Source organism: Elephas maximus, chromosome 19 (assembly GCF_024166365.1).
Source record: "Elephas maximus indicus isolate mEleMax1 chromosome 19, mEleMax1 primary haplotype, whole genome shotgun sequence".
Lineage (NCBI taxonomy): Eukaryota > Metazoa > Chordata > Mammalia > Proboscidea > Elephantidae > Elephas > Elephas maximus.
The window spans coordinates 70,396,310-70,421,944 of NC_064837.1; the positions used below are offsets into that span (position 1 = coordinate 70,396,310).

The window sequence follows — 25,635 nt, forward strand, 5'->3', positions numbered from 1 at the left end:
AGGTGAAGTGCGAGACAGCCTCACTGCACCCCAGGCCTAGCATGCCCCACAGCTTTGGGGAGCCTCGGGAAAACCCCTTCACCTCTCTTTGCCTCAATGTTGTCAGCTGCTCTGTGACATGGGATCACACTGCCCTCCCAGGGTCCCTCATGTGGGATTGCTGAGGGAGCCTGGTGCAATCCTGATGCAAGGTGTGCACCCCCTGCAAGTGAAGGCCACCTGGGTCCTGCAGGTGAATGCCCCCTGGGCCCTGCAGGGAGGGAAGGCGAGCGATCTCAACATGTGCAAGCTGTAGAAAAGACATTCCACAGAGACCGCAGTCTTTCTTCACTCTTTACTGTGTAAAAATAAACTCAACAATTCATGTCGTTTCAGCAAGAAAATGAAAAAAAAAAAAGAAAGAAAGCAAGAATATCAGTAGAAATAGTGCATTTCCAGAATTGCCGATGGGAGGTGGCGGGTCCCCTGGTTTTGACCCATTCGATACCCAAGGGGCTGCAGATCATATGAAAAATGCCCAGGTTTGGTTAGCAAAGAATGAAAAAGTAAGGTACACCAAGTCTCTTTCATATTATACAGTATATACAAGGTAACAACATCAACCTTAGGGAGTTGCTTTTTTTGGCAAATAAGACAAAATTGGGACTCTAAGTATTGGGCTTTTTTTTCTCCTCAATGACTTGTTCCCTTTCAACAACTTGCACTTAAATCCACTGAGCATGAAAGCAATGCATTTCCTATCATTAGTTGAAAAAATTCACAAGCTGCATTTGAAGAAATGAAACCACTCAAGTCACATTTTTTTTTTGATGCTATAGATTACAAAAGATTCAATCCTGTTAATTTTAACAACATATTGCCCTGACTTCTTCTATCAAGGTTGGAACTGATCCTCAAATGCTCAACTCATTCCATTTAACTTTGGTCAGCTCCAAGACGAAGAGTCCACCATAGGTTGCCAAGTTACATCCTGGTCCCCAACATGCCTTTGAGAACAGGTGGCCCCTCTTTGGAGCACACTGGAACAATTCTGTGAACCTCATGCCAACCTCGCCCCTCCCCCTCACTGCCCACAAGACACCCCCTTGCTTTCAGGTCCCAGGGCTGGTGACAAAGTGATTGTTACAGTCTTAGAAAATAAACCGGGAGTCTACAAAAGGAAAAGAAAGCATACAAAATTTATCTCTTTCAAAATACATGCTTTCAGTCCTACGTTTTGGCGGGGCCTGAAAGTATTTTCAAGGGAGATATAAGTTTGAGCTAATTTATAGGTTTGTCCTTTTCTTTCATAAAAATACTCTTGTTTGGTAATAAACTTTTTCTTCTACAGTAAGAGAAATAATACCATATTATCAAAAGCAAGAAGGCTTAAGATTCAAGTGGGATCTAAGCTCCCAAGGGCCCGGAAAGCCTCTGTAAGTGGCTCTCCAAACTCAGATGCCCGGGAGCTGTCGGACACCAGCTAGGCAAAAACAAACACTGCCTTAACAGTGCTTTTTTATCTTCTTATTTTATAAAATGGCATTACCTGAGAGAGGCATGTGTTATTCAGTGCAAGAGGAAACATCAACCGGATTGAGGAGGAGATGGGGACTACGTGGATTAGATTTGCGGCTGTTTCATACCTTTCTCGGGGCTAGCCAAGTGCCAAGTGCTAACACAGTGAGGGGGCTGAGGGGCTTGGCACAGACTCCAGTTAGGAGTGGGGAAGGGGCTAAACGTCAGCTTCTGTCCCTGGCGCCATGGGTGCATCAGAGGAGGGGCAAGGAAGGCGACAGGGTCAGGAGGCTGAAGGACAGAGGCATAAGCATTGGGGTTGGCTCTGCCCTTCTCTCTTAGGGCAGAGGATGGCTTGTGGTCCTGAATGGACAGCTCCCACCGTGCTCATCGGGGCAGGAGACGGCCTGGGGGTCCAGTAGACAGGGCAGGGGTGGGGCTGCTGGGAGGTGCCAGAGGGAGAGCACCTATCCTTGCCTACACATCAGCTCCAAGATGGCTAGAGTGAGGGGTGGGACCCTTCTGGTCTAGGGGGTGATTCCAAGCTCTCTCTCTACTGCAGAAAGTATTCAGGCTTGTTCTCAACCTACGCGTTAAAAATACCGGGCATGTTTGGGGTGCAAGGAGGGGGAGAGATGAACTGGTCCACCTCTTGCCCTCCTCTGTCACCCTTGGCTTGATTACCCAGCCATTGTTGATAGCTACACTGGTGGTCACAGAACACGGATGGCACTCGGCACACAACACAGATCTGTGAAAGTCCATGCAGGCAAAGGGACACACGTCGGACCAGAGGAGCAAGGAATACACCACCCCAAGGAACATGCAAACAGAGAAGACCCCTGCAGATCCGAGGAGGCCACAGCCCAGCAGGCAAAGCATGATTACCTAAGAAGAAGCCACTGTTTAACAACGTGGGGCCGTGCCTGCTCTGGCCCCTCGGAAGGAGAACCACGCACCACAGAACAGTGACTGGGTACCGTGCAGACACCACGAGACACCAACACAGACACACACAGATGCACTGGGTTTCTGAGACAAAATGGACCTGTGTTTAGGGAGACAGGTGCCCCCGCGAGGGAAAAGAAGACAGGAACACCTGCTTCCGTGGAGAAATGTCTACAGCTGCAGGTGAGCCAAGCAGCATCGCAGAGTTTCTACAACAGCTTGCCAGCCATTTGCTAATTAGACTCTTGGTGGCAGAGTCCAGGGTGCCCACAGGGGATGTGACTCCTGGGTGATAGAGCAAAGCCAGGAGCTCACACTGCCCTGGGCATGATCCTTCTGAGGGAGGTTCTCACCTCTCAACACACAAGCACACATAAATGCACACACATTTCTGTCCGCTCCTCAGAAGAACTAGAAAGGAAATGTGCATGGCTGCTTTTCATGGGGGATGTGGGGGGAGCTAGAGGTTCGGGACACTGGCCAGGTCCCAGTATCACCAGCCAGTAAGGGACAGGAGCCCTGTGAAATGGCGGAGTGTGCATAGGACCAAGCCCTGGCCATGCCTGGCCCCCCAGGGAGGTCCCAGAGCCTGCTCCCTGGGAGCATGTGCAGAATTAGCTCACCTGGGCCGGGGCGTGCCAGGAGGAATATGGCTGTCAGAATTACCGTGGGGAGACTCTTCCCATCAGCTGGCTGGGTTTACGTCCCAGTGACTCTAAGAGGCTGGGTCTTAAATCAGAATGTGGGTCTCCCTGTCTGAAAGGTCCCCTCTAGAGCTGACCCACTGAAGTCTCTGGTCTCCCCCTGCCAGAGGCCGAGGGGAAGGGGCCCTGGGGCCATGGCTGCCAGGGGCTTCTGTGGGGATGCTCTTCTCTCAGGGCACCTGGGCTGGGTGGGCCAGCAGAGCAGCTAACAGGGAGGACAGATTTCACCTTGCAGGGTACAAGGAAGGAGGCTGAGGGAGCAGGGCACAGTCTGGAGATGGAGTGGGCAGAGAGGGGCATGCAGCAGCCCTCAGCCCCTGGGCTACCTTCAAATCCTGAGGCCAGTGCCACCCCTGCACCCCTCACCAGGCTCGTCCACTCACATGACACTTCCAGCCTCCGACCCTCAAAGAGTTCACTTCCAATGCAAAGTGAAAACTCTCCGTGGGGAGGCCTGCCCTTAACAGACTGCTAAAAGACATTTATTCTATCAATATAGAGATCTGCTGACCTCAGAAAGGTCTGCAAACGAAGACAAATGTGCGTGACTCGAGAAGCTGCGCCAGTCCCGAGGCACGCAGACAGCTAGCAAAGTTGGCAGATACAGACATCCGCCCATTGGTGCAATTTCCCAAAGCCACAGAAAGGAGGAAAGAAAACATCTCGTTTCTAAAAGAAAAAGCCTCCTCCCCTGCTGGACACACAAGCACACACACACCATCTCACCTACTTCCGCCTTGCTCTAACTGCCGATGCCACCTGCTTCAGCTGGGAATGGGGGACACCCATGACCCAGTCTGGTGATCCTAGAGAGAGGTGGGCTTCCTTCCAGGTCAGATGCCAGCTGGGACTGCTCCGTGTGAGCGAGGAGAGCAAACCAGGTGTGTGCATGTGTGTACATGTGCGTGTGCACGTGTGTGCACGTGCAGGGGTGATGGCCTTGATTCTTTCCTGGGGAGCAGGAGATGAGGAGAGATGATGGGTCCTCGCGGCGCAAGCAGGGGAGTCAGGCATGGGGCTGGGGGCCCGAGTGGTGGGCTCAGCCCTGGCCCAGAGTCCTCAGTTGATCTGGCGACAAGCTTCGAATGTCCACTTGGTGGCTCCACCAAAGATCTCGATGTGGGACTCGGCCCAGGCGATGACGTTGCCAGAAAGGGCCTTGGTGCTGCAGGTGGCCAGGTTGTACACCTCGCCGGGGGTCAGCTTTCGGTCCCAGATGTTGAAATGGGCCAGCTCGCCCACAAATGCTTGGGTGGCATCAAACCCACCGCCCAGAGTGTCCTTTAGAGAAAAGCAGAGGATGGAAGGGTGGGTGGGGTGATTGGGGGTTCGCAGGTGGTAACGCTCCTCTTAGGGGCACCTGGGATGAAGCAGGTCATGCCTAGGGGGCGAATCTGGGGGTCTCTCTCTCCATTTTATCCCTGGGTACCATTTTGTCCCCCTGTCTCTGGTTTCTCCCTCTCCCCCAGGGGAAGGACAGGTGTCCAGTCCCTCTGTACTGGATTCAGGTCTTCTTCCAGTCCTCTCTGGCACCCATCCCTCTGCCAGAGAGTGAGGGGTCAGCTGGGGCCGTGACACCCCCAGGGAGCAGGGTCCGGAGCCTTCCTGTGCCCTGTCTTCTCCTCCCTGCTTTCGTCCAAGGACTCAAAAGTTATCTTCTGCCAGATCCATCTGCCCAGGGGGATGGGCTGGGTCTTCTGGCCTCTTCATTTCTCTCTAGAGTGCTCTATGGGAGACAAGCCACTCCATAGAAGAGAAATTATCCATCCCTAAAAGCAGAACTGGCCTTCCTGTGCCCAAGCAAGAGCTGCTGCAGATTCTGGGGGCACTGAGACCAAAGGCCACTCTGTGGTCATTTTCAAGCGAGCCCACCTGGAGGAGGCGTTCTGCCCCAGGTGCTGCCTGCCTACTGTGGTTCTCTCTGCTACTTCACAGAACCACCTTTTCCATCTCCAACTCCCTCCCTCCCCTCCTGACACCCTCCACAGCCCTGACCAGTACCTGCTCCTGGCCTAGCACCAGCACGCCCTGTGGCTTGATGGGGTGATAGGGTGCCAGGTTCTCGCCACTGCCGCCCTGGGTGCCGTCCTGGTAGGCTTCCCAGACCCCATCCCGGGTGGTCCAGGTGACACAGATGTGGTGCCACTTGCCATCATTGATCACAAAGGGCAGCTTGGCCACCTGGGAAGGGAACACACACTTACAGGCATGGGGGTGCAGGATCAATGACCATCATCGGTTATTACTCTGTATGTTATGCTTCCTGCTGACTGTGTTAAAATCATTATCCAGAGCCATTATCAGATGCTTCAGCCAACCCCTGGCCCTCCAGACTTCAGGGTCTGCCGGCCACACCCACTGATGAATCTCAGAGCCACATAGGAAAGGAAGTGCTTTGTCAGGGGGACCCCAAGATTGATCTGGGACCACCATCCTCCAGCTTGTCTCCTTCTTTGCTCTCCAGCCCCTGGCCAGCCAGGTCCCTCAGGAAGAAAGATGGGGAGAGCCCATGCCACTACCTTAGGGGTCTCTTTCTTGGGGCTCTCCTCTGTCTTCCAGTACCCCGTTTCTAACTGTGACACCCTCCGGGTCTACCACTGCCCCAGCCTCTGCAGAGAACCTGAGAGGTGCCACAGAGGAGACAGCTCGTGCCTCCTGCTGCTCCAGTCAGCTTCTGGCCTGGACTCTCACTCACCCCCCACCACAGAAGGAGGCTGGCATGGGGCAGAGCCAAAGAGCCCGCACTGCTCTGGACTGAGGGAAATGGGCCCAGGTATCCAATCCCACCCTGGGTGTTAGCAGAATGCAGAAGTGGGGGTTTGCAAGCTGGCAGCTAATCCCCAGCTTATGGATGAGGAATCGCTGGTGGGGAAGTGGCTTCCCTGTGCTGCTATCCCAGGGGGTCACGTGGAGCTGGCCTCCTGGGGGGGGGCTACACTCACTGGATGGCTTTGAACTAAGGACACATCTCTGAGGGCCTCACCACCCGGGAACATCTTTGTCCCTGGTTCTAGGGCAGCTGGTGGAGGAGGAGTCAGGATGTGTCTCTGTGGGATGGACCAGGAGCCTTTGCCACTTTCCCTCACACCCACTGCCTCACTCTGCACCAGCGATACTCTATCCTGGGAGGCCTCCCTCCCTCCAGGAAGGTTCTAGCAGGCACTCCGTGTGCCTCTTGGTCTCCCCCTCCCTCTGTTCCCCCTGGTCAACAGCTGAGCTCTCTGCCCTACACCCACACCACAGGGCCCAGTGTCCCCCTGCTCCCGTCATGCCCAGACAGAGGGAGCTCTACCTTGTCGTTGATGAGGATCTCCATGGGGTTGTTACCCCACTCAATGAGCACGAGCTCATTGGCCTGGCCAGGCACGGCGTAGGAGAAGGGGGTGCCCACGCCGGGTGCCGCGCTGGACTTGAGCCACATGCACACGGTGAAGGCGTACATCTCTGGCAGGCTCTTCTTTACCTTGGCGTACATGTAGTTGGTCCGCAGAGGGAACGTGAGCTGGAACTTGTCCCCAGGTCGGTTTTCCTTCTGACCTGGGGTGGGAGGGATAAGATCCTGACATCTGCCCCTTGCCCGAGTATTTGTTGGTGCATGCTAGGAAACCCTGGTTGCGTAGTGGTTAAGTGCTATGGCTGCTAACCAAAGGGTCAGTAGTTCAAATCCACCAGGCGCTCCTTGGAAACTCTATGGGGCAGTTCTACTCTGTCCTATAGGGTTGCCATGAGTCAGAATCGACTCGACGGCACTGAGTTTGGTTTTTTTTGTTTTAACGCATGCTACCGGTGCCGCCAATCCTCTGATGCAGATGAGGCCACCTCTGGTCTCCATTTGATAGATGCTCAGAGGGCAACTTGCAGAGGTCAAACCCTTGGGCCCAGGGCAAAGGGCCAGCAGGTAAGAAAGCCAGTGCAGGCTTCTGGATGCTCATCTGCCCAGCTCTCCTCTGACATGGCCAGCCCTGGAAAACTGAGGCTGCAGTGCCTGGGAGGCTGTCTGTACCTGGCGGCTGTCTGTGCCTGGGGCTGTCTGTGCCTGGGGGCTGTCTGCACCTGGGGGGCTGTCTGCACCTGGGGGGCTGTCTGCCCCTGGAGGGCTGTCTGCCCTTGGGGGCTGTCTGCCCCTGGGGGTTGTCTGCACCTGGGCTGGGCCACAGGGGCGAGGGATGGAGGCGCCATTAGCACTTGAAAGTGTAGCCTCAGAGAAGGAGGACGCATAGATGAAGGCCAGCTCCCCTCTGAAGCAGGCCCTTTGGGCCCGACCTGATTCCACCATGCTGACATGCTCAGAACCCTCCCTTCTGGGCTCTTCTCTTGGATCCCCACCTCCAAGCCACTCGGGCTGATTGTTGACTGTGAATGGTCATCACTCTCCCCTCTAGAGCAGGACATGCTGGCCTCTCATCTGGCCCTGGGCATTGGAACTGTTTTCAGAATCCAACCCAGCTCCCAGGGGACAGCCACCGGCCTCTGGAGTGGCTTGGTCCCGTAGGGTTCACATCACACATTCTAGCCTTTTTGTGTGTTTCCTGAAAAAACAGGCCCAGGGCCTCATAGCACCCCCTTTACAAATAACCATCAGCTTGGAAGAGCAGCCTGCTGGCACGTGTTTCCAGTGACTCCTCCCCCATCCCATACACACTGAGGCTGTGGCCCTGAGCACCCTATGACTAAGTCCAGGGAAAACGTTGCAGCCCAGCAGTGGGCTCAGGCACCAGGCAGCCACCGGAAAAGGCACCCAGCGCCCAGGGACACATGCCTCGGTCAGCTCCTGGGTGCGCTCCGCGGGCTTGCGTGGAAACGCAGCGCTGGCTGCCCCACCGAGAAATCATATCTAGGAGGCATCCGGCTGGGTCAGCGCACACCCCACCCCTCTTCCTGGCGTCTCCCCTTGAAGCCAGGAGGAGGTGGCAGAGCAGGGTCGGCACCCTCCCCCACCGGTTCCACCCGCAGTGCCCCGCCCGCAGGGGCGGATGCAACCCCCCGCCAGCTCCCGGTGTTTTTCATTTCCCTGCATCCTTCCTCCCTTCCCTCCTCCCGTGCCCCTCCTTCCCCAATCCGTTGTTCAGTTACATAACGCGCCTTAAGATGGCAGTGTGGAAATCCGGCGGGTAGTTTGCGGTCTGGGCAGGGTCACGTGGCCCCGCTCCGCGCCGGGCGTCCTCCCTCCCGCCCCTTTTACAACCTTTTTTGATTTCTGCGACTTCAAGGCACAGCCGCCGGAGCTAGTCCGTGCGCCCGGGGCGCGCCCGAGCGGCCAAGAGTTAGCGACCGGGGAAACGCAGCGCGCAAGATAAGCGGGATTGGGTCCCTCAAAGAGAAAACCGCGGAGCCAGGGTTCAGGGCGGAGGGGGGCCCCGGGGATCCTGAGAGAAACCCGCCTGAGATGGGAAGGACCCAGCCTGCGCCTGGCTCTCTGCGAGGGAATGGGAACGGGCTAGAACCACGCTTTCTGAGTCAGGGAGGGTTTCGGGCCAGTGACAGCTACTGTGCAAAGTTACTGAGGATTAAAACAAATCAGACTTGAAAAATCCGGCTAGTGTTTGAGTGCGTAGGGGAGGGGACTCCAGACAATTACCTCCTCTGCTTCATTTCACCGAGATGTCGCGAACCCAGGGCTCCCCAGCCCAGCCGGGAACACAAACTGGAAGTCCAGAGCGCAGGGGTGCGAGGGTTTGGGGACAGGGAAGGTTTGCAGGGTCGGGGGAGCGGGTTGTGCAGTGAGCCAGGCCCCAGGCAGGGTCCCGCGGGCGCAGCGAGCGTGTCAGGCAGCCGGCTGCTCTGCCCGTTACCTTTCTCGAGCTCACTGATGCGCTGGTGCAGGGAGGTCAGGGCGCTCTCGATCTTGACCCTCTCCTCGGTGTCGTTCTTGAGCCCCCCCTTGCCCTCCTCCAGGCTGTTCACCCGAGACAGCACCTGCCGCTCCAGGTCATCGATCTTGCTCTGCAGCAGATCCTTGAGGCTGTTGGTCTGGCTGGAGGAATTGAGCCGACTGTACTGCTGCGGGTGCAAAGGCGGGGAGAGCACATCATTCATTAGGAGCAGAGCGGGGACCGGGCCAGAGGCCGGCAGCTAGGTCCCCTAGGGCGACTGCGGGGGCGGCCTGGCGGGGTACTCGGGCGCTCGGCCGCCGCGGGGGCCCAGCAGGTTCGGGGCAGCCGGGCCCGGCTGGGCGCGAGGCTGAGGCAGGGGTAGAGGATGCCTGGCCGGATCGGGTTGGGGGTGGGGAGGGCAGAGGGCCGCGAGCGCCGGAGGGGAACCGCGGCGCGCGCGCGGACCTCAAGGTTCTCCAGGCGGGTTTTGAGCGACTGCAAAGTTTGCCCGAGTTGGCTGAGCGTCTCGGCGGCCGGCGTCCGGGACAGGTCGCCCATGGTGTTCTTGCCGGAGCCGGGCTGCTTGCGGCCGCTGCCCGCCCGGGCTTCGCCGGCGCCCGCGTCCAGCGTGCTCTGGCTCTCGCAGCGGCCCAGCTTCGTGGTCAGCTCGCGGATGGTCTCCTTCTGGCTCAGGATGGTCTCCTTCTGCTGCAGCACTGTCTCGCGGAGCTGCAGCACGTTAGTCCGGAGCTCATCGGCGCCGCCGGCCGCCACCGACGCGGCGCACATGTCTGCGTCCACCGGCACCGAGGTGCAGATGAAGCGCGTCGGCCCGAAGTCTTGAGCCCGGCCGCCCAGCAGGCAGAGGGCAAGCAGCGCCCAGGTGCGCGCAGCACCGCCGGCCGGCATGGTGCTGCGCAGGTGCGGGCGCGGCGGCTCGCGGGCTCGCTGGCTGGCTCCGGCACCAAGCTCGCTGGCTCGCTGACCGTGTTCCGCACCGCCGCCGTCCGGCCCCCGCTGCCGCCCGCGCTGCGGAGCCAGCTCCTTTTATGCACCGCGGGCGGGGCGGGCGCGCGACGTCAGCGGGGGAGGAATCCCGCTTTAATTGTGCGCCGCCCGGCCCGCGGCCGCCGGGGGTCGCACCGGAGTGCAGCTGGGACTCCTGCGTCGCCGCCCCAGTCCAGCCACCCCGCCCCCGCCGAGCACCACTCGGGGAGGCTCCCGAGCCCTAGTGGGAGACGGTGGCGGGCGGAGGGCGCCCCGCGGCCCCAGTCTCCAAGGGGACTTAAGTGGCGGAGGCACCAACCCTGCGCGGTGTCCCCAGATTCCCGACGGGGCTCCGGGTGGTGGGTGAGTGGGGTCCCCGCGGGCCGGGAGACACAATCCGGCTCGGCTCACTGGCCCCACTGAGCCCCGCGGGGTGCCGGGCGCAGGGCCAGACCGGGGGGCGTTCACCGGGCCCCGGGGACTCGGATCATTCCAACCCGAGGGGCTGTGCGGCGCAGCGATGGTCGCGGAGCGGGGGGGAGATGCAGAGCCGCTCCGCTGTTTCCTAGATGTCTGTGTGGGGCCTGGAAAGCCACTGACCACCTGGGTTTGGGGAGTTTCCCTAGAAAAGGTGTTCCGGGGCACCCGCACACCTGCTCCGGGCATGAGGTCCCGCCGAGTCCCGGGGGAACTGGGGGCGGCAAGAGCCCTTCCTGCCCGCGGAGTGGCGGGTGTCGTGCAGACGGAGCCGCCGGGACTGGGCGCTCCCGCGGGCCCAGGAAAGGCACGCCGAGGCCGCGCCGGCTCGGCTCGGAGGGGTCTGCCAGCATTGTGCTCCTCGGTGCGCTGTTTGGCGGGTGTGCGTCCGCGTGTGCATGTGGGTATTTCCGTTCCCCGTGAGCCCAGTTCGTCCCACTTCACGAACCAGATGGCCGGGGGGAAGGGGTCTGGAGAGTGGGCGGGGGCGTCGCACCTGTAGAGCTCTGCACGCTATCAGTTGTCACTTTACTCGCGGACACCCCCCTCACACAGACACACACACACACTCACACACACTGGCGCCCTGTGGGCCACGGCGCGCCGGGCTCTGCTCCCTAGATCCGCTCGGCCTCTGGATCCCGGCGGTCGGGTCAGAGCCAAAGGCGCCTCGGAAATCGCTCAGCAGAGTGCAAGCGCTTATTGTTCAGAGGCGTAAACTGAGGCCAGAGATTGCGAAGGTCGGGCTCGAAGTGGCAGGGCGGCCCCACTGACATCCCCCGGTCACAGCATTGTATCCGGCAATGCGATGGCTCACAGCGGTGGGTCCCTGCCCGGGCCCCCAAAACCGAGGGACAGGCGGACACCGCCTGGCTGTGCCGACTGGGCATCCAGACCCCAGAGGGGGAGAAGCTGGTTTTATCCTGAGCTTTTTAAGAAACCACGCCCTCTTCCTCCCCTCTCCGGGCCTCGCCCCGTACCCCCGGCGTTCCCCGCCGGCTGAGCTAGGCGGCTGAGCCTTGAAACCTCCAGGAGCCCAGGGCTGCGAGCTGGAGCGGCCCAGGCACGTCCCGCGAGTCCTTCCGCCTCCACTTCCCGGCGCCAGAGGGACCCCGCGGCCTGCACGCGATGTCCTTGGCTCGGCGCCGGCGGCGGGAGGGTGTGCGGGTTCCCTGCCCAGCGTGCCCGACTCGCCCCCCCCCTCCTTCCCTTCTTCCCCCGTGGCCGCAGGAGGGGCGACGGGAGGGGGCTAGCCACGCGGGGTCTGAGCCGAGAGGGCCCGCTGCGGAACGCGACCGGGGAGGAATGACCTGCAAGAGGCGCGGGACGGCTTGTCTCCACCTGCAGACCCGAGACCCAAAGCAGGGCCCACTCGGGTCCGCTGGCTGCGGCCTCTTGGCCCTCCCCCTCCAACCCACTCGTGGAGTCGGCCTTGGTGCAGGGCTGGGGTGGCGAGGCCATCCCGGGTGGATACGGAGGGGTCTGCAGGGCGGGGAGCCCAGCCCTAGGCGGGCTGGATGGAGGCAGGAACCCTTCGCCAGGCCGGCCGTTTTGCGCCTCTGGAGCGGCCGAGGAGTCCTCAGCCCTGGGCTGGGGGCCCCGGCTTTTACCACCAGGGAGGAGACCCAGCGTCCTGGCACCTCGGTACCTGGGCACTGAGAGCGGGTCCCCTCTCCACCAAGGGTGAAGTGGACGGCTCAGAGAGCGTGGAGGGGTCCCAGGGCAGCGGAATCTCTGGGAGGAAAGTGGAACCCGGAGGAAAGGAGGCAGTGGTCAGGGGGCTGGGATCCAGCCCCTTAGTGGAATGCTCTGCGGGCCACCGGCTGCTGCAGAGCCAGGTGGGTCTCTCTCACAGACACCGGTGGCGGCAGCTCTGGCGCATCCCTATTGTCTTCATACCCTTTTCAGTTGAACTCAAGGCCCCATTACTCTGGGTAGGTGGGAGATCTGATCCTCGGGGTATTTAGGGCTCCCGCTGATGTTCTGGAAGGATCTAGGAGGCAGGGCTAGGACACTAATGAAGGGCCACACTGTGCAAAGGAGGAGCCCTCAGAGGAGGAAACCTGAGGTAGAAGGGGGGGGGATGCAGGGAGCACCCCGCACAGACAAAGCCCCAGTTCTCCAGGCTTGGGCTGGGTCCCTCATCCGAGAACCACCAGCAGGGGTGAGAAGGAAATCATGAGTGAATTTGAAACTACCAAGGTGATGTCACAGAAGGTGGAGGCGGAAGGAGGCCCACTGGCACACCTCTATGTATTGTTTCCACCATACTGAGGCACTAGGCGCACATCACCTCAAAGGAATAGTTGATTGTTGGTGTTGTTAGGTGCCGACTCCTGGCGACTCCATAGGACAGACTAGAACTGCCCCGTAGGGTTTCCTAGGCTGTAACATTCAATTTTTTGGTCAGGAGCAGAGCGCTTAACTGCTGAGCCACCGAGGCTCCTTTAGATAATGGTAAGATGTAATAAAATCTTCACGGGATGCTGAGTTTTGAGTGCAAGCTACCTTTGCTTTTACTGTAATTCATTCACTTGTAAATTTACGTAATTGAAGGTTTAATGACGGCTATGTTTAACAACCAGCTTGCAAGATTCCTGGAAATTTAACAAGTGGTGGGCACAAGCCGGCTCAGCCCGCCACCGCCACCGGTCTTAGAGGACAGAGAGGCAGTAGATTGGGGAGGGAGCCTTGATGTGGAATAGGCACGGTGGGCAGGGGAGAGCCTGGTCCGGGGACACCCTGGCTGACCAGCCATGTGGATGAGCCAGACCAGCAGGAGAGGGCCAACCAGGTAGGTCGGGCAGAATCCTGACAACCTGGGGATGGTGGGAGGCAGGGAGGGGGTGCTGGCCTGCACTGGGCCCTTGACGCAAGTCACCTGGAGTTTGCATGTCTCCTGGGCTCATCCTCCTCCAAAGCAAAGGTGGTGAGCTGGTCTGACCTCAGCCCAGAGCAGAGAAGCACTCCCCTTGGGGAGAGCACTGGGGGCAGGGGGTGCTGGCAAGATGCTGGGGATTCTAGGAGGACTCTGGGAGAGGCTGGTGGAGCACTGGGGGGACTCTGGGAGGAGACCAGGAGGGACTAATGTTATGGGGAGGCACTGGGATGCTGGGAGGACTACAGGGGGACTGGGAGGGGCTGGGGGATGTTGGGGGTGTTGGAAGCATGCTGAGAAGGGCACTGTGAGGGGCTGGGGGGGCACTGGGGAGTGCTGGGAAGGTGCTGGGGGATGCTGGGGGTAGAGAGAGCTGGGGGGCCCTGGGAGAGCACTGGGGTGCTGGAGGCACTGGAGGGCACTGGCCAGGGGCATAGGACCATCCCACCACACCACTCTGAGCCTGTCCATCCAGCATGAGGGCCCATCCTGCCTTTAGAAAAAGCCACACCTGCCGGGGCAAGAAGGCCTCCTGGTGACACAGTGCTTAAGTGGCTGAAAGGCCTGCAGTTTGAACCCACCAGCTGCTCTGCAGAACAAAGATGTGTCGGTTTGCTTCCATAAAGATTACAGCCTTGGCTATTGCAGCACTGTTTACAATAGCAAAAAGATGGAAGCAACCAAGGTGCCCATCAACAGATGAACGGAAAAAATAAATTATGGTATATTCACACAATGGAATAATATGGAATAATATACACATAGATAGATAAAGAACAGTGAGGAAGGAATCTGTGAAACATTTCATAGCACGGCGGAACCTGGAAGGCATTATGCTGAGTGAAATTAGTCAGTTGCAAAAGGACAAATATTGTATAAGACCACTATTATAAGAACTTGAGGAATAGTTTAAACTGAGAAGAAAACATTCTCTCGTGGTTACGAGAGGAGGGAGGGAGGGAGGGAAGGTGGGGGGGCATTCACTAATTAGTAGATAAGAACTACTTTAGGTGAAGGGAAAGACAGCACACAATACAGGGGAGGTCAGCACAATTGGACTAAACCAAAAGCAAAGAAGTTTCCTGAATAAACTGAATGCTTCAAAGGCCAGTGTAGCAGGGGCAACAGGGGCCTGGGGACCATGGTTTCAGGGGACATCTAAGTCAATTGGCATAATAAAATCTATTAAGAAAACACTCTGCATCCCACTTTGAAGAGCGGCATCTGGGGTCTTAAACGCTAGCAAGCAGTCATCTAAGATGCATCAATTGGTCTCAACCCACCTGGATCAAAGGAGAATGAAGAACACCAAGGACACAAGGTGATTACGAGCCCAAGAGACAGAAAGGGCCACATGAACCAGAGACTACATCATCCTGAGACCGGAAGAACTAGATAGTACCTGGCTACAACCGATGACTGCCCTGACAGGGAACACAACAGAGAACCCCTGAGGGAGCAGGAGAGCAGTGGGATGCAGACCCCAAATTCTCATAAGACCAGACTTAATGGTCTGACTGAGACTAGAAGGACCCCGGTGGTCATGGCCCCCAGACCTTCTGTTGGCCCAGGACAGGAACCATTCCCGAGGCCAACTCTTCAGACATGGATTGGACTGGACAATGGGTTGGAGAGGGATGCTGGTGAGGAGTGAGCTTCTTGGATCAGGTGGACACTTGAGACTGGGTTGGCAATTCCTGCCTGGAGGGGAGATGAGAGGGTGGAGGGGGTTAGAAGCTGGCAAAATGGACAAGAAAAGAGAGAGTGGAGGGAGAGAGTGGGCTGTCTCATTAGGAGGGAGTAATTGGGAGTGTGTAGCAAGGTGTATATGAGTTTCTGTGTGAGAGACTGACTTGATTTGTAAACTTTCACTTAAAGCACAATAAAAATTATTAAAAAAAAAAAAGATTACAGCCTTGGAAACCCTGTGGGGCAGCTCTACTCTGTCTTGTAGGGTTGCTATGATTCCGAATTGACTTGACTCCATGGCAATGAGTTTTGCAGGGGTGAGGTTGGGGAGACAGCAGGTGGTATGGGGAGCCGCCTTGGGAACCCCTCGTGAAGGGACAGGAGGAAGTTCCCCCAGCCCACAGCTCTGGAACATGGTGGGCGCCTTGTGTAAGATTCAGGCCCAAATCTTAAAAGCTAGTGAGGAGCCATCTAAGATGCATCAATTGGCTCCAACCCACTTGGGGCAAAGGAGAATGAAGAACCCCAAAGACACAAGGAAAATATGAGCCCAAGAGACTAAAGGTCCACATAAACCAGAGACTCCATCAGCCTGAGACCAGAAGAACTAGATGGTGCCCGACTACCACCAATGACCACCCTGACAGGGAACACCACAGAGAGTCCCTGAAGGAACAGGAAAAAAGTACGGAGCAAACTCAAATTCACATAAAAAGGCCAGACTTAATGGTATGACAGAGAATGAAGAAGCCCCCGAAACTATGACTCCCGGATGCTCTGTTAACCCACTCCCGAAGATTAGACTGGACTATAAAACAAAAAATGATACACACGAGCAAGGTGCTTCTTAGTTCAATCAGATACACGAAACCAAATGATCAGCTCCTGTCCAGAGGCAGGACAAGAAGGCAAGAAGGGACAGGTGCTGGTCAAATGGACACAGGGAACCCCAAGGTGGAAAGGGGGAGTGTGCTGTCATATTGTGGAGATTGCAACTAATGTCACATAACAATATGTGTATAAAATTTTGTATGAGAATTTAACTTGAGCCGTAAACTTTCACCTGAAGCACAATTAAAAAAAAAAAAAGGATCCAGGCCCAAGTTCCGTCTGGAGGACATGCTGGGGCCACCCTGGGCCTCTCCAGGGCAGGGGACCACTTGCAAACACTGGTGTGAAATGTGGGCATTTCCTGTGATGTCCCAGCACTGTTTTTGGTGGTGTTTCTGTTTGTACCACCGCAATCTGTTCCTGGTCCGGATGCTGGCCTCATGGGTGCTCATCTTGTGGTAGTTCGTTGGGCCATGTAGGCCTGATTCCTGCATTTACTATCTGTGGTTACAGTCATCACCTGAGGACATTGAGCGAAGGGGTCAGGACATCACCCACAGGTGGTCCTCAGAGCAGGGGAGAGAGTGTTTTGGATGCCATCAGGTGAGAATGGACAGGGCCAGGCTGTGTGACATCCCCGTGAGAAGTCCCTGGCCTGAGAGGTGGGGGTGGGGCCGCTATGACAGCAGGGAGCTCCAAAGCACCTCTGAGTCACAGCCACAGCCCACCTCTGCCGCAGCAGCTCTCCCAGCAGACCTAGCCCCCCAGCTCTGGGGGTGACCGAGGACCGGTCCCTGCTTCCCTGCTCTGCTGGGAAGAGGGTCCAAGCCTCCCCCTGCCCCTTCACAGACACTGCTGTGGTAATAACTGTGTCTTGTACACAAGTTCTTTTCCCTTTCGAAGCCCCCGCCCGTCCACATTCGTCCATTTGCGTTTCTACGGTGTGCTGGGCTCCTGTCCCCACTTTGCAGGTGGGAAAACCGAGGCAAGCCCAGGGAAGCCCAAGGTCATACACATGTCTAGAGAGGACTGAGGGGCGAGCCTGGTCTTCTCACTCCATAGGAGTCCCCTCCTCAGGGAGAGACAGAACCTGGCGCAGGGAAGAGGCACCAGGGGAATGGGGCCCCATCCTTCCCACGCCCGACCCTGGCAGGGAGAGCAGGTCAGGCCAGACTCAGGAACGCCTGCCCACTCAGGAGCTTCCCACCTACCACCTTTGGAGGAGGAGCCCACCTCTCTTGACCACAGGTTTTAGCAATTCATGCCCATTGTACAATTCCATCTAACCTGCGTGCGGCAAAATGTGGGATGGTCTGACCAGCCGTGGGTGCCAGGTGGTTAGCCGAAGACAGCTTGGCTTCCCCTGGGCTCCTGATACCTGCTCGCCTCCAGCCAGGGCCTCCCGCCTCCCCATCCCGCTGAGAATGCCCTGCCGGCCTCTCTGTCCGTGTGCCTGCCCCCCTCCTGGGGCTCCTACTGTATCACTTGCTGATTCGAATGAGCCAGACTCTGGAGATTTTGGGGTTCACAGGCCAAGCCCAGAGCCCCCATCTCCAGGAAGGCATGCCTCACTCTCCTTCAAGCAGGACTTTCCCTAAGCAGAGCAGACTCTCATGCCTTCAGGACAGTGTCGATGTTTGTAATGTTTGCTCTCAGATCTGCAGATACTTCCGGAGCGTCTGCAGAGGGCAGGCCAGGTGCCGGAGCAGGGCAGTCCTGGGGAGTAAAACAGAGTGTCCCATCCTCTATGGCTCGGTCCAGTGAGGCTAGGCAGGTGCGAGCACACCTTCTTACAATGGGTGAGGGCCCTTGGACAGGATAGACCCCCCAGCCCAGCAGCGGGGGGTGTGTTGGGATCCAGCAGTCACAGAAGGGGTACCTGAGAAGTGTCTAGAAGAGTGAGGGGGGAAGGGGAGGGGACCAGCCTGAGCTCTGCGCAGAGGTGAGGAAGGGCACGGAGCGGGGGGAGTTTCAGCTTTCCAAGAGCAGAGTGCAAAGCAGGGGTGATGGAGCCGAGGGTGGAGAGGTGGGCAAGGTGGCCAGTGGGGGCTTGCAAGGCACCCCTGCAGGGCCCCACCAGCAGTCCCAGCTGCAGGAAGCAGAGGGGAAGCCCTTGGAGGGCAGTTTTGAGGGGGGCTTGAAGGACGAGGGTCTGTCCAGAGGCTACAGGCACAGGTGATGAGGGGCAGCAGGGAGCCAGGGAGAGAAGGCAATGGATTTGGGAGCTTTGTAGGAGATGAAATAGGCCAGAAGTGGAGATAGCTGGGATGTGGGGCTTGAAGGAGGGGGTGGGAAGCCAGGGGGATTCATAGCTTCTAGCGGGCGGGTGTGGTGGTACCCTGAGAAGGGGAAAGGGGAGGAAGGAAAGTTTGAGGAAGGGAGGAGATTACAGTTCACAGAGGGATACTCTGACTCAGAGTGCTTATCTGACATCCAAAAAACCCAAACCAGTTGTCACTGAGTCTACTCCAACTTATGGCAAAACCATGTGCATCAGACTAGAGCTGCATTCTGTAGGGTTTTCAGTGGCTGATTTTTCAGAGATAGATTGCCAGGTCTTTCTTCCAAGGCACATCTGGGTGGATTTGAACCTCTGACCTTTCAGTTAGCAGGTGAGCAAGTTAATCATTTATACCACCAGGGACTTCCCTATCTAACATCAGGAGGAGATTAAATGATAAGGTCCAAGTGCTTATCCCAGAGCCCAGGACTCTAGGCTTTCAACATTGTACGACTGGTCCTGAGCCCAGTGGGGTTGCAGGGTCCGATGTTGTGGAGAAGGTTGGGGCTGGCAACCTTGGAGCATCTGCCGGGTGGGGGAGTTCCTGCTGAGCCAGTAGGGAGACCACCCAGGAGAGTTGTTGTTGTTAGGTGCCCTAGAGTTGGTTCCAACTCATGGTGACCCTAAGTACAACAGAAGAGAACACTGCCCAGTCTTGCACCATCCTCACAACCATTGGCAAATTTGAGCCCTTTGTTGCAGTCCCTGTGCCAATTTATCTCATCCAGGGTCTTCTTTTTCACTGACCTTCTACCTTACCAAGCATGACATCCTTCTCCAGGGACTGGTCCCTCCTGATAACATGTCCAAAGTACATGAGAAGAAGTCTCGCCATTCTCGCTTCCAAGGAGCTCTCTGGATGCACTTCTTCCAAGACAGACTTGTTTGTTTTGCTGGCAGTCCATGGTATATTCAATATTCTTTGCCAACACCATAATTCAAAGGTGTCAATTCTTCTTCGATCTTCCTTATTCATCGTCCAGCTTTCACATGCTTATGAGGTGATTGAAGACATCATGGCTTGAGTCAGGTGCACCTTTGTCCTCAAAGTGACATCTTTGCTTTTCAACACTTTAAAGAGATCTTTTGCAGGACATTTGCCCAATGTAATACATCGTTTGATTTCTTGACTGCTGCTTCCATTGGCATTGATTGTAGATATAAATAAAACAAAATCATTGACAATGTCGATCTTTTCTCCATTTATCACCATGCTACTGATTGGTCCAGTTGTGAGGATTTTTGTTTTCTTTATGTGGAGGTGTAATCCATACTGAAGGCTGTGGTCTTTGATCTTCATTAGTAAGCGCTTCAAGTCCTCTTCACTTTCAGCAAGCAAGGTTGTGTCATCTGCATTAAAAAAAAAAATTAACCCAGGTTGTTAATAAGTCTTCCTCCAATCCTGATGCCACTTCCTTCTTCATGTAGTCCAGCTTCTCAGATTATTTGCTCAGCATACAGACTGACTAAGTGTGGTGAAAGGATACAACCCTGACACTCACCTTTCCTGATATTAAGCCATACATTATCCCCTTATTTGAATGACTGCCTTTTGGTCTACGTATAGGTTTCCCATGAGTAAATTAAGTGTTTTGAAATTCCCATTCTTCGCAATGTTATCCATAATTTGTTATGATCCACACAGTTGAATGCCTTTGCATTGTCAATAAAACACAGGTAAACATCTTTCTGGTATTCTCTGCTTTCAGCCAGGATCCATCTGACATCAGCAATGATATCCCTCGCTCCATGTCCTCTTCTGAACCCAGTTTGACTTTCCAGCAGTTCCCTATTGATGTACTGCTTCAACTGTTTTTGAATTATCTTCAGTAAAATTTTACTTGTGTGTGATATTAATGATGTTGTTTGGTAATTTCCACATCCTGTTGGATCACCTTTCTTTGGAACAGACACAGATAGGGATCTCTACAAGTCCATTGGCCAGGTAGCTGTCTTCCAATTTTCTTGTCATAGATGAGTGAACACTTCCAGTGTTGCATCCATCCATTTGTTGAAGCATCTCAATTGGTATTCTGTCAATTCATGGAGCCTTGTTTTTTGTCAATGTCTTCAGTACAGTTTGGACTTCTTCCTTCAAAACCATGGGTTCTTGATCACCTGGTACCTCCTGAAATGGTTACACATCGACCTATTCTTTTGGGTACAGTGACTCTGTATTCCTTTCATCTTCTTTTGATGCTTCCTGCGTCGTTCAATATTTTGTCCATAGAATCCTTCAAAACTGCAACTTGAGGCTTGAATTTTTCTTCAGTTCCTTCAGCCTGAGAAATGCTGAGCATGTTCTTCCTTTTTGGTTTTCTAACTCCAGGTCTTTGCACATGTCATCATAATACTTTATTTTGTCTTCTTGAGCTGCTCTTTGAGATCTTCTGTTCAACTGTTTTACTTCATCATTTCTTCCATTCACCTTAGCTACTTGATGTTCAAGAGCAAGTTTCAGAGTCTTTTCTGAGATCCATTTAGTCTTTTCTTTCTTTCCTGTCTTTTTAATGTTCTGCTGCTATTCATAAGGTTTTCACTGGCCAATTTTTCCAGAAGTAGACTGCCAGGCCCTTTTTCCTAGTCTGTCTTAATCTGGAAGCTCTGCTAAAACCTGTCCACCATGGGTGACCCCGCTGGTATTTGAAATACTGGTGGCATAGCTTCCAGCATCACAGCAACACGCAAGCCACCGCAGTACAACAAAATGGCAGGAGAGGGCTGAGGAGAGGTCCTGGGGACCTCAACTCTCAAGGGACCATTCTTTTTAAGATTTCTGATCTGCGTTAACAACAACAGCAGATACTGGTACTCTCAGCATTTGCATGGTGCTTTCTGGAGGCCTGGCTGTGGAGTAGTTAAGCACTCGGCTGCTAACCAAAAGGTCAGTGGTTGAAACCCACCAGCCTCTGCGTGGGAGAAAGATGTGGCAGTCTGCTTCTGTAAATATTACAGCCTTGGAAACCCTATGGGGGCCGTTCTACTCTGTCCTGTAGGGTTGCTATGAGTTGGAATCAACTCAACAACAGTGAGTTTTGGGTTTTCAGGATTTCAAAGTGCATTCATATCACTGGTCTCCTCTACCCTCCTGACAACCCTGCTAGTAAACACAAAACCAGGGCTGGAACAAGTATGACCCTGGAAGCCCATATGAGAGACCCGGTTTGGATTGCCTGGGCTCTCGTGTTGGGACGCTTCTTCAAACTCATGGCAAATGGCTGGGGCAGGGGTGCCGGGAGCTGCCAGCTCGCCATGTCCTTGCACGTCAGTTTCACCATCTGCCACAAGCCAGGAGAGGGCATATGAAATATAAAATGAGCTGAGGCATAAATGTGTTTTGGAATAAAAATGCTATGTACCGACAAGGGATTACAGCTATCACAAGGCCTGTGCTTGGATGCCATCGCCCATGGCTAGGAGAAGGAGAGCCAGATGTCCTCCCAGCAGGAAGCAGGAGCTCATGCACCCCCTTCTCTGGGGACAGGACCCATCTATCCAAGGTGGGCTGCAGTGGGTCATTGAGGGGCACTGGTGACAGTCAGCCCTCACTCGTCCACTACTAGAACCAACGCCATCAGCTGAGAGTCCTACTTGGCCTTAGCAGTGACCGTCCCTGTGGCTCTGAGTGGCTGGGGAAGCCCACTGCCTCTGATGGCCACCCAGGAAGGGCCCTGCAGGCTGTGTGGGGTGTGGTGGTGCCAACTGACTCCTGCAAGCCACAGCCACCTTTCCTTCCTTGACACCCCCAACGGGGTGGGAAGTGGGTTTCCTACGTCACTTTATTATTCCTGAGTGGATATTTACCAAGTACTACTCGAGGGCGATGAGGGCAGTGGTGGTCCAGCGGTAGAATTCCCGCCTTCCATGCAGGAGACCTGGGTTTGACTCTGGCCAGTGCGCGTCACGCGAAGCCACCACCTGGCCGTCAGTGGAGGTGGTGTGTTGCTATGCTGCTGAACAGGTTTCAGTGGAGCTTCTGGACTAAGACAAAATAGAAAGAAAGGCCTGGTGATCTACTTCCCAAAATCAGCCAATGACAAACGATCACGGGGATGGCGCGGGGCTGGGTAGCATTTTGTTCCATTGTGCATGGGAGTGCCAGGAGCTGGGGCCAGGACTGCGTTAGGCACACCTTCGTCCCCGTCCTCGCGCAAGGAAAATCCAACCTAAATCAGAGATTATCACAAGGTGTGAGGGGCTACGTGGGAGTCCTTTCATCTCATAGCCTCGCCTCTTACTGCGGTCACTGCTGAGGCCGTCACGCCCACGGCCAGCTTTTCACGGTGCAGCCAGCCCACTCCTTGCTTCCTCTGCCAGCTCTGGGGCTCTCTGGTGTCAGCAGAGGCACCTGCTGTGCCCCCTCACTTGCACACCTGGAAGTGTGGAGGCGTAAATGTCCTGGAGACTGCTCTTGACCAGAGGATACCCCCTCCCCCCCCTTCTCCCCCCAGGTGGATGGTTCCGGAAGGGTTCCTGAGGTCCTCAGAAGTCTGTGCAGTTGCCCGTAGTGCTGGCCAACTCCATCATGATCCTTGCATCCACTCTCCTTCCTGCTTCTCCTCCCCTCTCCCTCACTCATTCCCTGGACCACTTCCTAATAAGCCACCTACTGTTCTCAGGCTCTGCTGCTGGGGGGACCTGACCAAAGCAGAGATGTGTGCGGAGCATAAAACAGGGGCCCTGACCCTGGCTGGGGATTAGGGAGGTCCCCCTTGAGGAAGCGATGTTTAAGCTGAGGTCTAGAGAAGGAGCAGGAGGTGACCAGGCAAAGAGGCCATCCAGGCAAGGAAAGCAGCAGGTGTGAAGGCCTTGAGGCAGGCAAGGTGTTTGGGAAAAGCCATGGCAGAGAGTGGGTGAGCAGAGGGCAAGGGGGCAGATGCGGTGGTCAGCAGGGCCTTCTCTGTGGGCCATGCTAAAGGGTTCAGGCTTCACCAGGGCCATGGGGAGCCACAGAAGGGTCTGGAGCAGGTGACTATTCTTCACCTGTGAGAGGTTTTCCCTGCCTCCCAGAGAGCACATCCTACTGCGCAAGTGTGGGGGTCCTCACTCTGATCTCCCCTGGCAAGTTATCAGGTACCCCAAGAGCACTGGGTGCTGGCTGATCAAGGGGCATGAGAAGGGATGAGGAGGGAGGGCCAGGATGGGGGTGAGGAGGAGGGTGAGGAGGGGGGATGAAGAGTGGTAGTGAGGAGGGGGTGAAAAGGGGTGAGGGGGGCAAAGAGGGAGAAGGAGGGTAGATGAAGAGTGTGCTGAGCAGGGGGGTGAGGAGGGGGTGAGACTCTCTACCACCTTGGGGTGCAGCTCCTGTCCGGGGCATGGGGTCTTTTACTACATCCACCTGCCCACCATCTGCACCACCCTGTGGGTGACCTGTCACCCAGGGTGACTTCCAGGGAGGTGTCCCAGGCCCAGCTCCACTGGCCAGGTAGGGACAGGCCTTCTAGGTCCTGGGCAGGCTGTGGGGTATCCCACACATGGGGCTCCATGGGGGACACGGCACAACAGAGACCTGGCCACAAGGAGGTTTACATTCTGATGGCCAAACTCAGGACACCACGGACCTGTGGACAGACCCCCAGCAGCACTGGACTGTTGTCACCCCCAGTAGATGGCTGGATGCACTTAGCCCCTCCCCCGCCCCCTAAGGAGGGGTTTCTGGGGGTGGAGGTACAGCAGGAAGCTGGAGCCTGCTTCCAGGAAACGGGCTGCATTCTGCTGCTGTCTCTGGCTTGTGGCTCGAATGCTCCCTGGCAGGGCCTCTCCTCCACCTCCCTCCCCTCCCCATGTGTGTCTCAGACACGCATGCACACACAGCCTCCCGCTTCCCAGCTTCCTACTCGCATCCTCTCATCTTGGCCTTACACCTAGTATTTGGGTCTGTTAAGTCTCCACTTCCTTCCTGGTTGCTGCCATTTATAGCTGACAATAATGAAAAGCGCCTGCTCCACACTTGCTGGGCCCAGCAGCATGAGGTGGAGCCCTTTGTTGCAAATAATTAATTTGGTTCCATATTGCATAACATCCTAAAAAGCTTTCTGGGGCGAGCTCCTGCCGGCCGGACACCAGGACCGCATCAATATTGCACAGCGTTGGCCACTACTGTTATGCGGTTTCATGAAAATTTAATTCGAGGTTGGAATCTGCAGTTTTCCCTTTAAAAGCATGGCGGGAAGCAAAGGGGAGCCAGGCTCTGGGTGGGGGTGAGCAGATCTGGGGGAAGGGGAAACCCCAGCCCCAGGAGACAGGGGCCTTCCCACAGCCTGGCCCCTCAGATTGTCAGCCTGCTGGAGGGGAGGGCCTGGTGCTGGCAGTAACTGGGCCATTCACAAAGAATTTAACTTCAAAGGCTTTACTGTTTTTCCTTTCAATCCGCAACTCTGGGGAGAAGGGGAGAAGGACCTGGCACAAAGTCCAGATTGGAGCTGTAGCCCTGCCCCCTGCACTTGCTGTGTGGCCTTGGGCAAGTCACTTGCCCTTTCTGTGCCCAGGGTCCCACCCCCCCCATATATCATGGAAATGACCCCCAGAGAGTGTGAGTAAGGGGCCTGACCTGGTCCCAGCTCCATCGCAACCACAATCACCACTGCTGTGGCCATGGGGCCAGCCTGTCCTTAAGGACCCAGGGCCAGACTAGGAAACCGGTTCTTTGGTACCAGGCTGGGGGGGTGGGGTGGGAGGGAGGAGGGCAGCCTCTCAGTAGCACCCGCAGGGCCAAGGCACAATAGGCCTTTTTTTTTTTTTTTTTTTACAAATGCAGAAACAAGGCTGATACAGAGGGTCAGGGCTTGCCAGGGTCCCAGATCTCCTCCGTGGGAGAGCCTGCATCCTTGAACCCAAGCCTGCTGGGCATCAAAGCCATACTCTCCCCCTTCAGCTCCTCTGCAGCCCATTCCCAGTCAATCCAGGAAGGCTCCCTGGAAGAAGTGAACTTTGACAAAGGCACTGAAGAAGTGTCATAGTGCTGGCACGTCCTCCAGTGGCTGGGCTCCCCCCTCCCCCCAACTCCCCACTCGCGGCCTGGTGCAGGACTGGGCACTTGACATCAGATAATTTCTAAATGTAGGGCTGGCAGGATGGTAGGTTCACCTGCTCCTACCTGGGCAGATAAATTGACCAGGCTGCTGAGGTGTCTGCTGAGGCAGGCCCTCAGTCTCACCCTCACAGCATGGTTCAAACGGGGAAGGGGCAGAGCTAGAAGGAAAGGGGCCGCTGGTTGGAACAAACCAAGCCAGTTCTCAGCCACGGCATGCAGACAGCCAGAAGGAAGGGACCTCGAAGGGGCCTTAGAGTGAGAAGGCTCCTGACTCACAGAGGCCCCTTGGAGGTGCTCCTTGCCAGCCCTGGCCCCACTCCCCGGAGGGGCAGAGGGTCTCTGGGGATCTGGGGACTTGTATGAAGACGCTCAGAGGTGGGCAGTGGCTGCAGTGGAGACCCCGGGTCCTGAGTCTGCTCATCCACTTTTCTGCAGTTTCTATCACATTCACAACCTTCAAGCAAATTCCCCTTTTGCTCCTGTTGGCCAGTCTGTTT

At 56.1% G+C, this 25,635-nt stretch overlaps 1 protein-coding gene across 1 annotated transcript; it reads right to left on the reverse strand.

Moving 5' to 3' along the window:
- Positions 1–335: 335 nt before the first annotated feature.
- On the reverse strand, positions 336–9,969 carry NPTX1 (neuronal pentraxin 1). Its single transcript, XM_049861248.1, has 5 exons — positions 9,428–9,969; positions 8,942–9,149; positions 6,442–6,686; positions 5,151–5,330; positions 336–4,430 (listed from the first exon to the last, which is right to left on the reverse strand). Exons 1-5 carry the CDS (start codon positions 9,869–9,871, stop codon positions 4,209–4,211), a joined length of 1,299 nt encoding a protein of 432 aa, XP_049717205.1. The 5' UTR covers positions 9,872–9,969; the 3' UTR covers positions 336–4,208.
- Between the last annotated feature and the right edge of the window lie 15,666 nt (positions 9,970–25,635).

Coding starts and splice junctions, on each gene's coding strand:
- NPTX1 (XM_049861248.1), bottom strand. CDS start 9,871: ATGCCGGCCGGCGGTGCTGCGCGCACCTGGGCGCTGCTTGCCCTCTGC. Junction 9,150..9,427: donor CCCGCCTGGAGAACCTTGAG/GTCCGCGCGCGC, acceptor TTGCACCCGCAG/CAGTACAGTCGGCTCAATTC. Junction 5,331..6,441: donor AGATCCTCATCAACGACAAG/GTAGAGCTCCCT, acceptor TTCCCTTCCCAG/GTGGCCAAGCTGCCCTTTGT.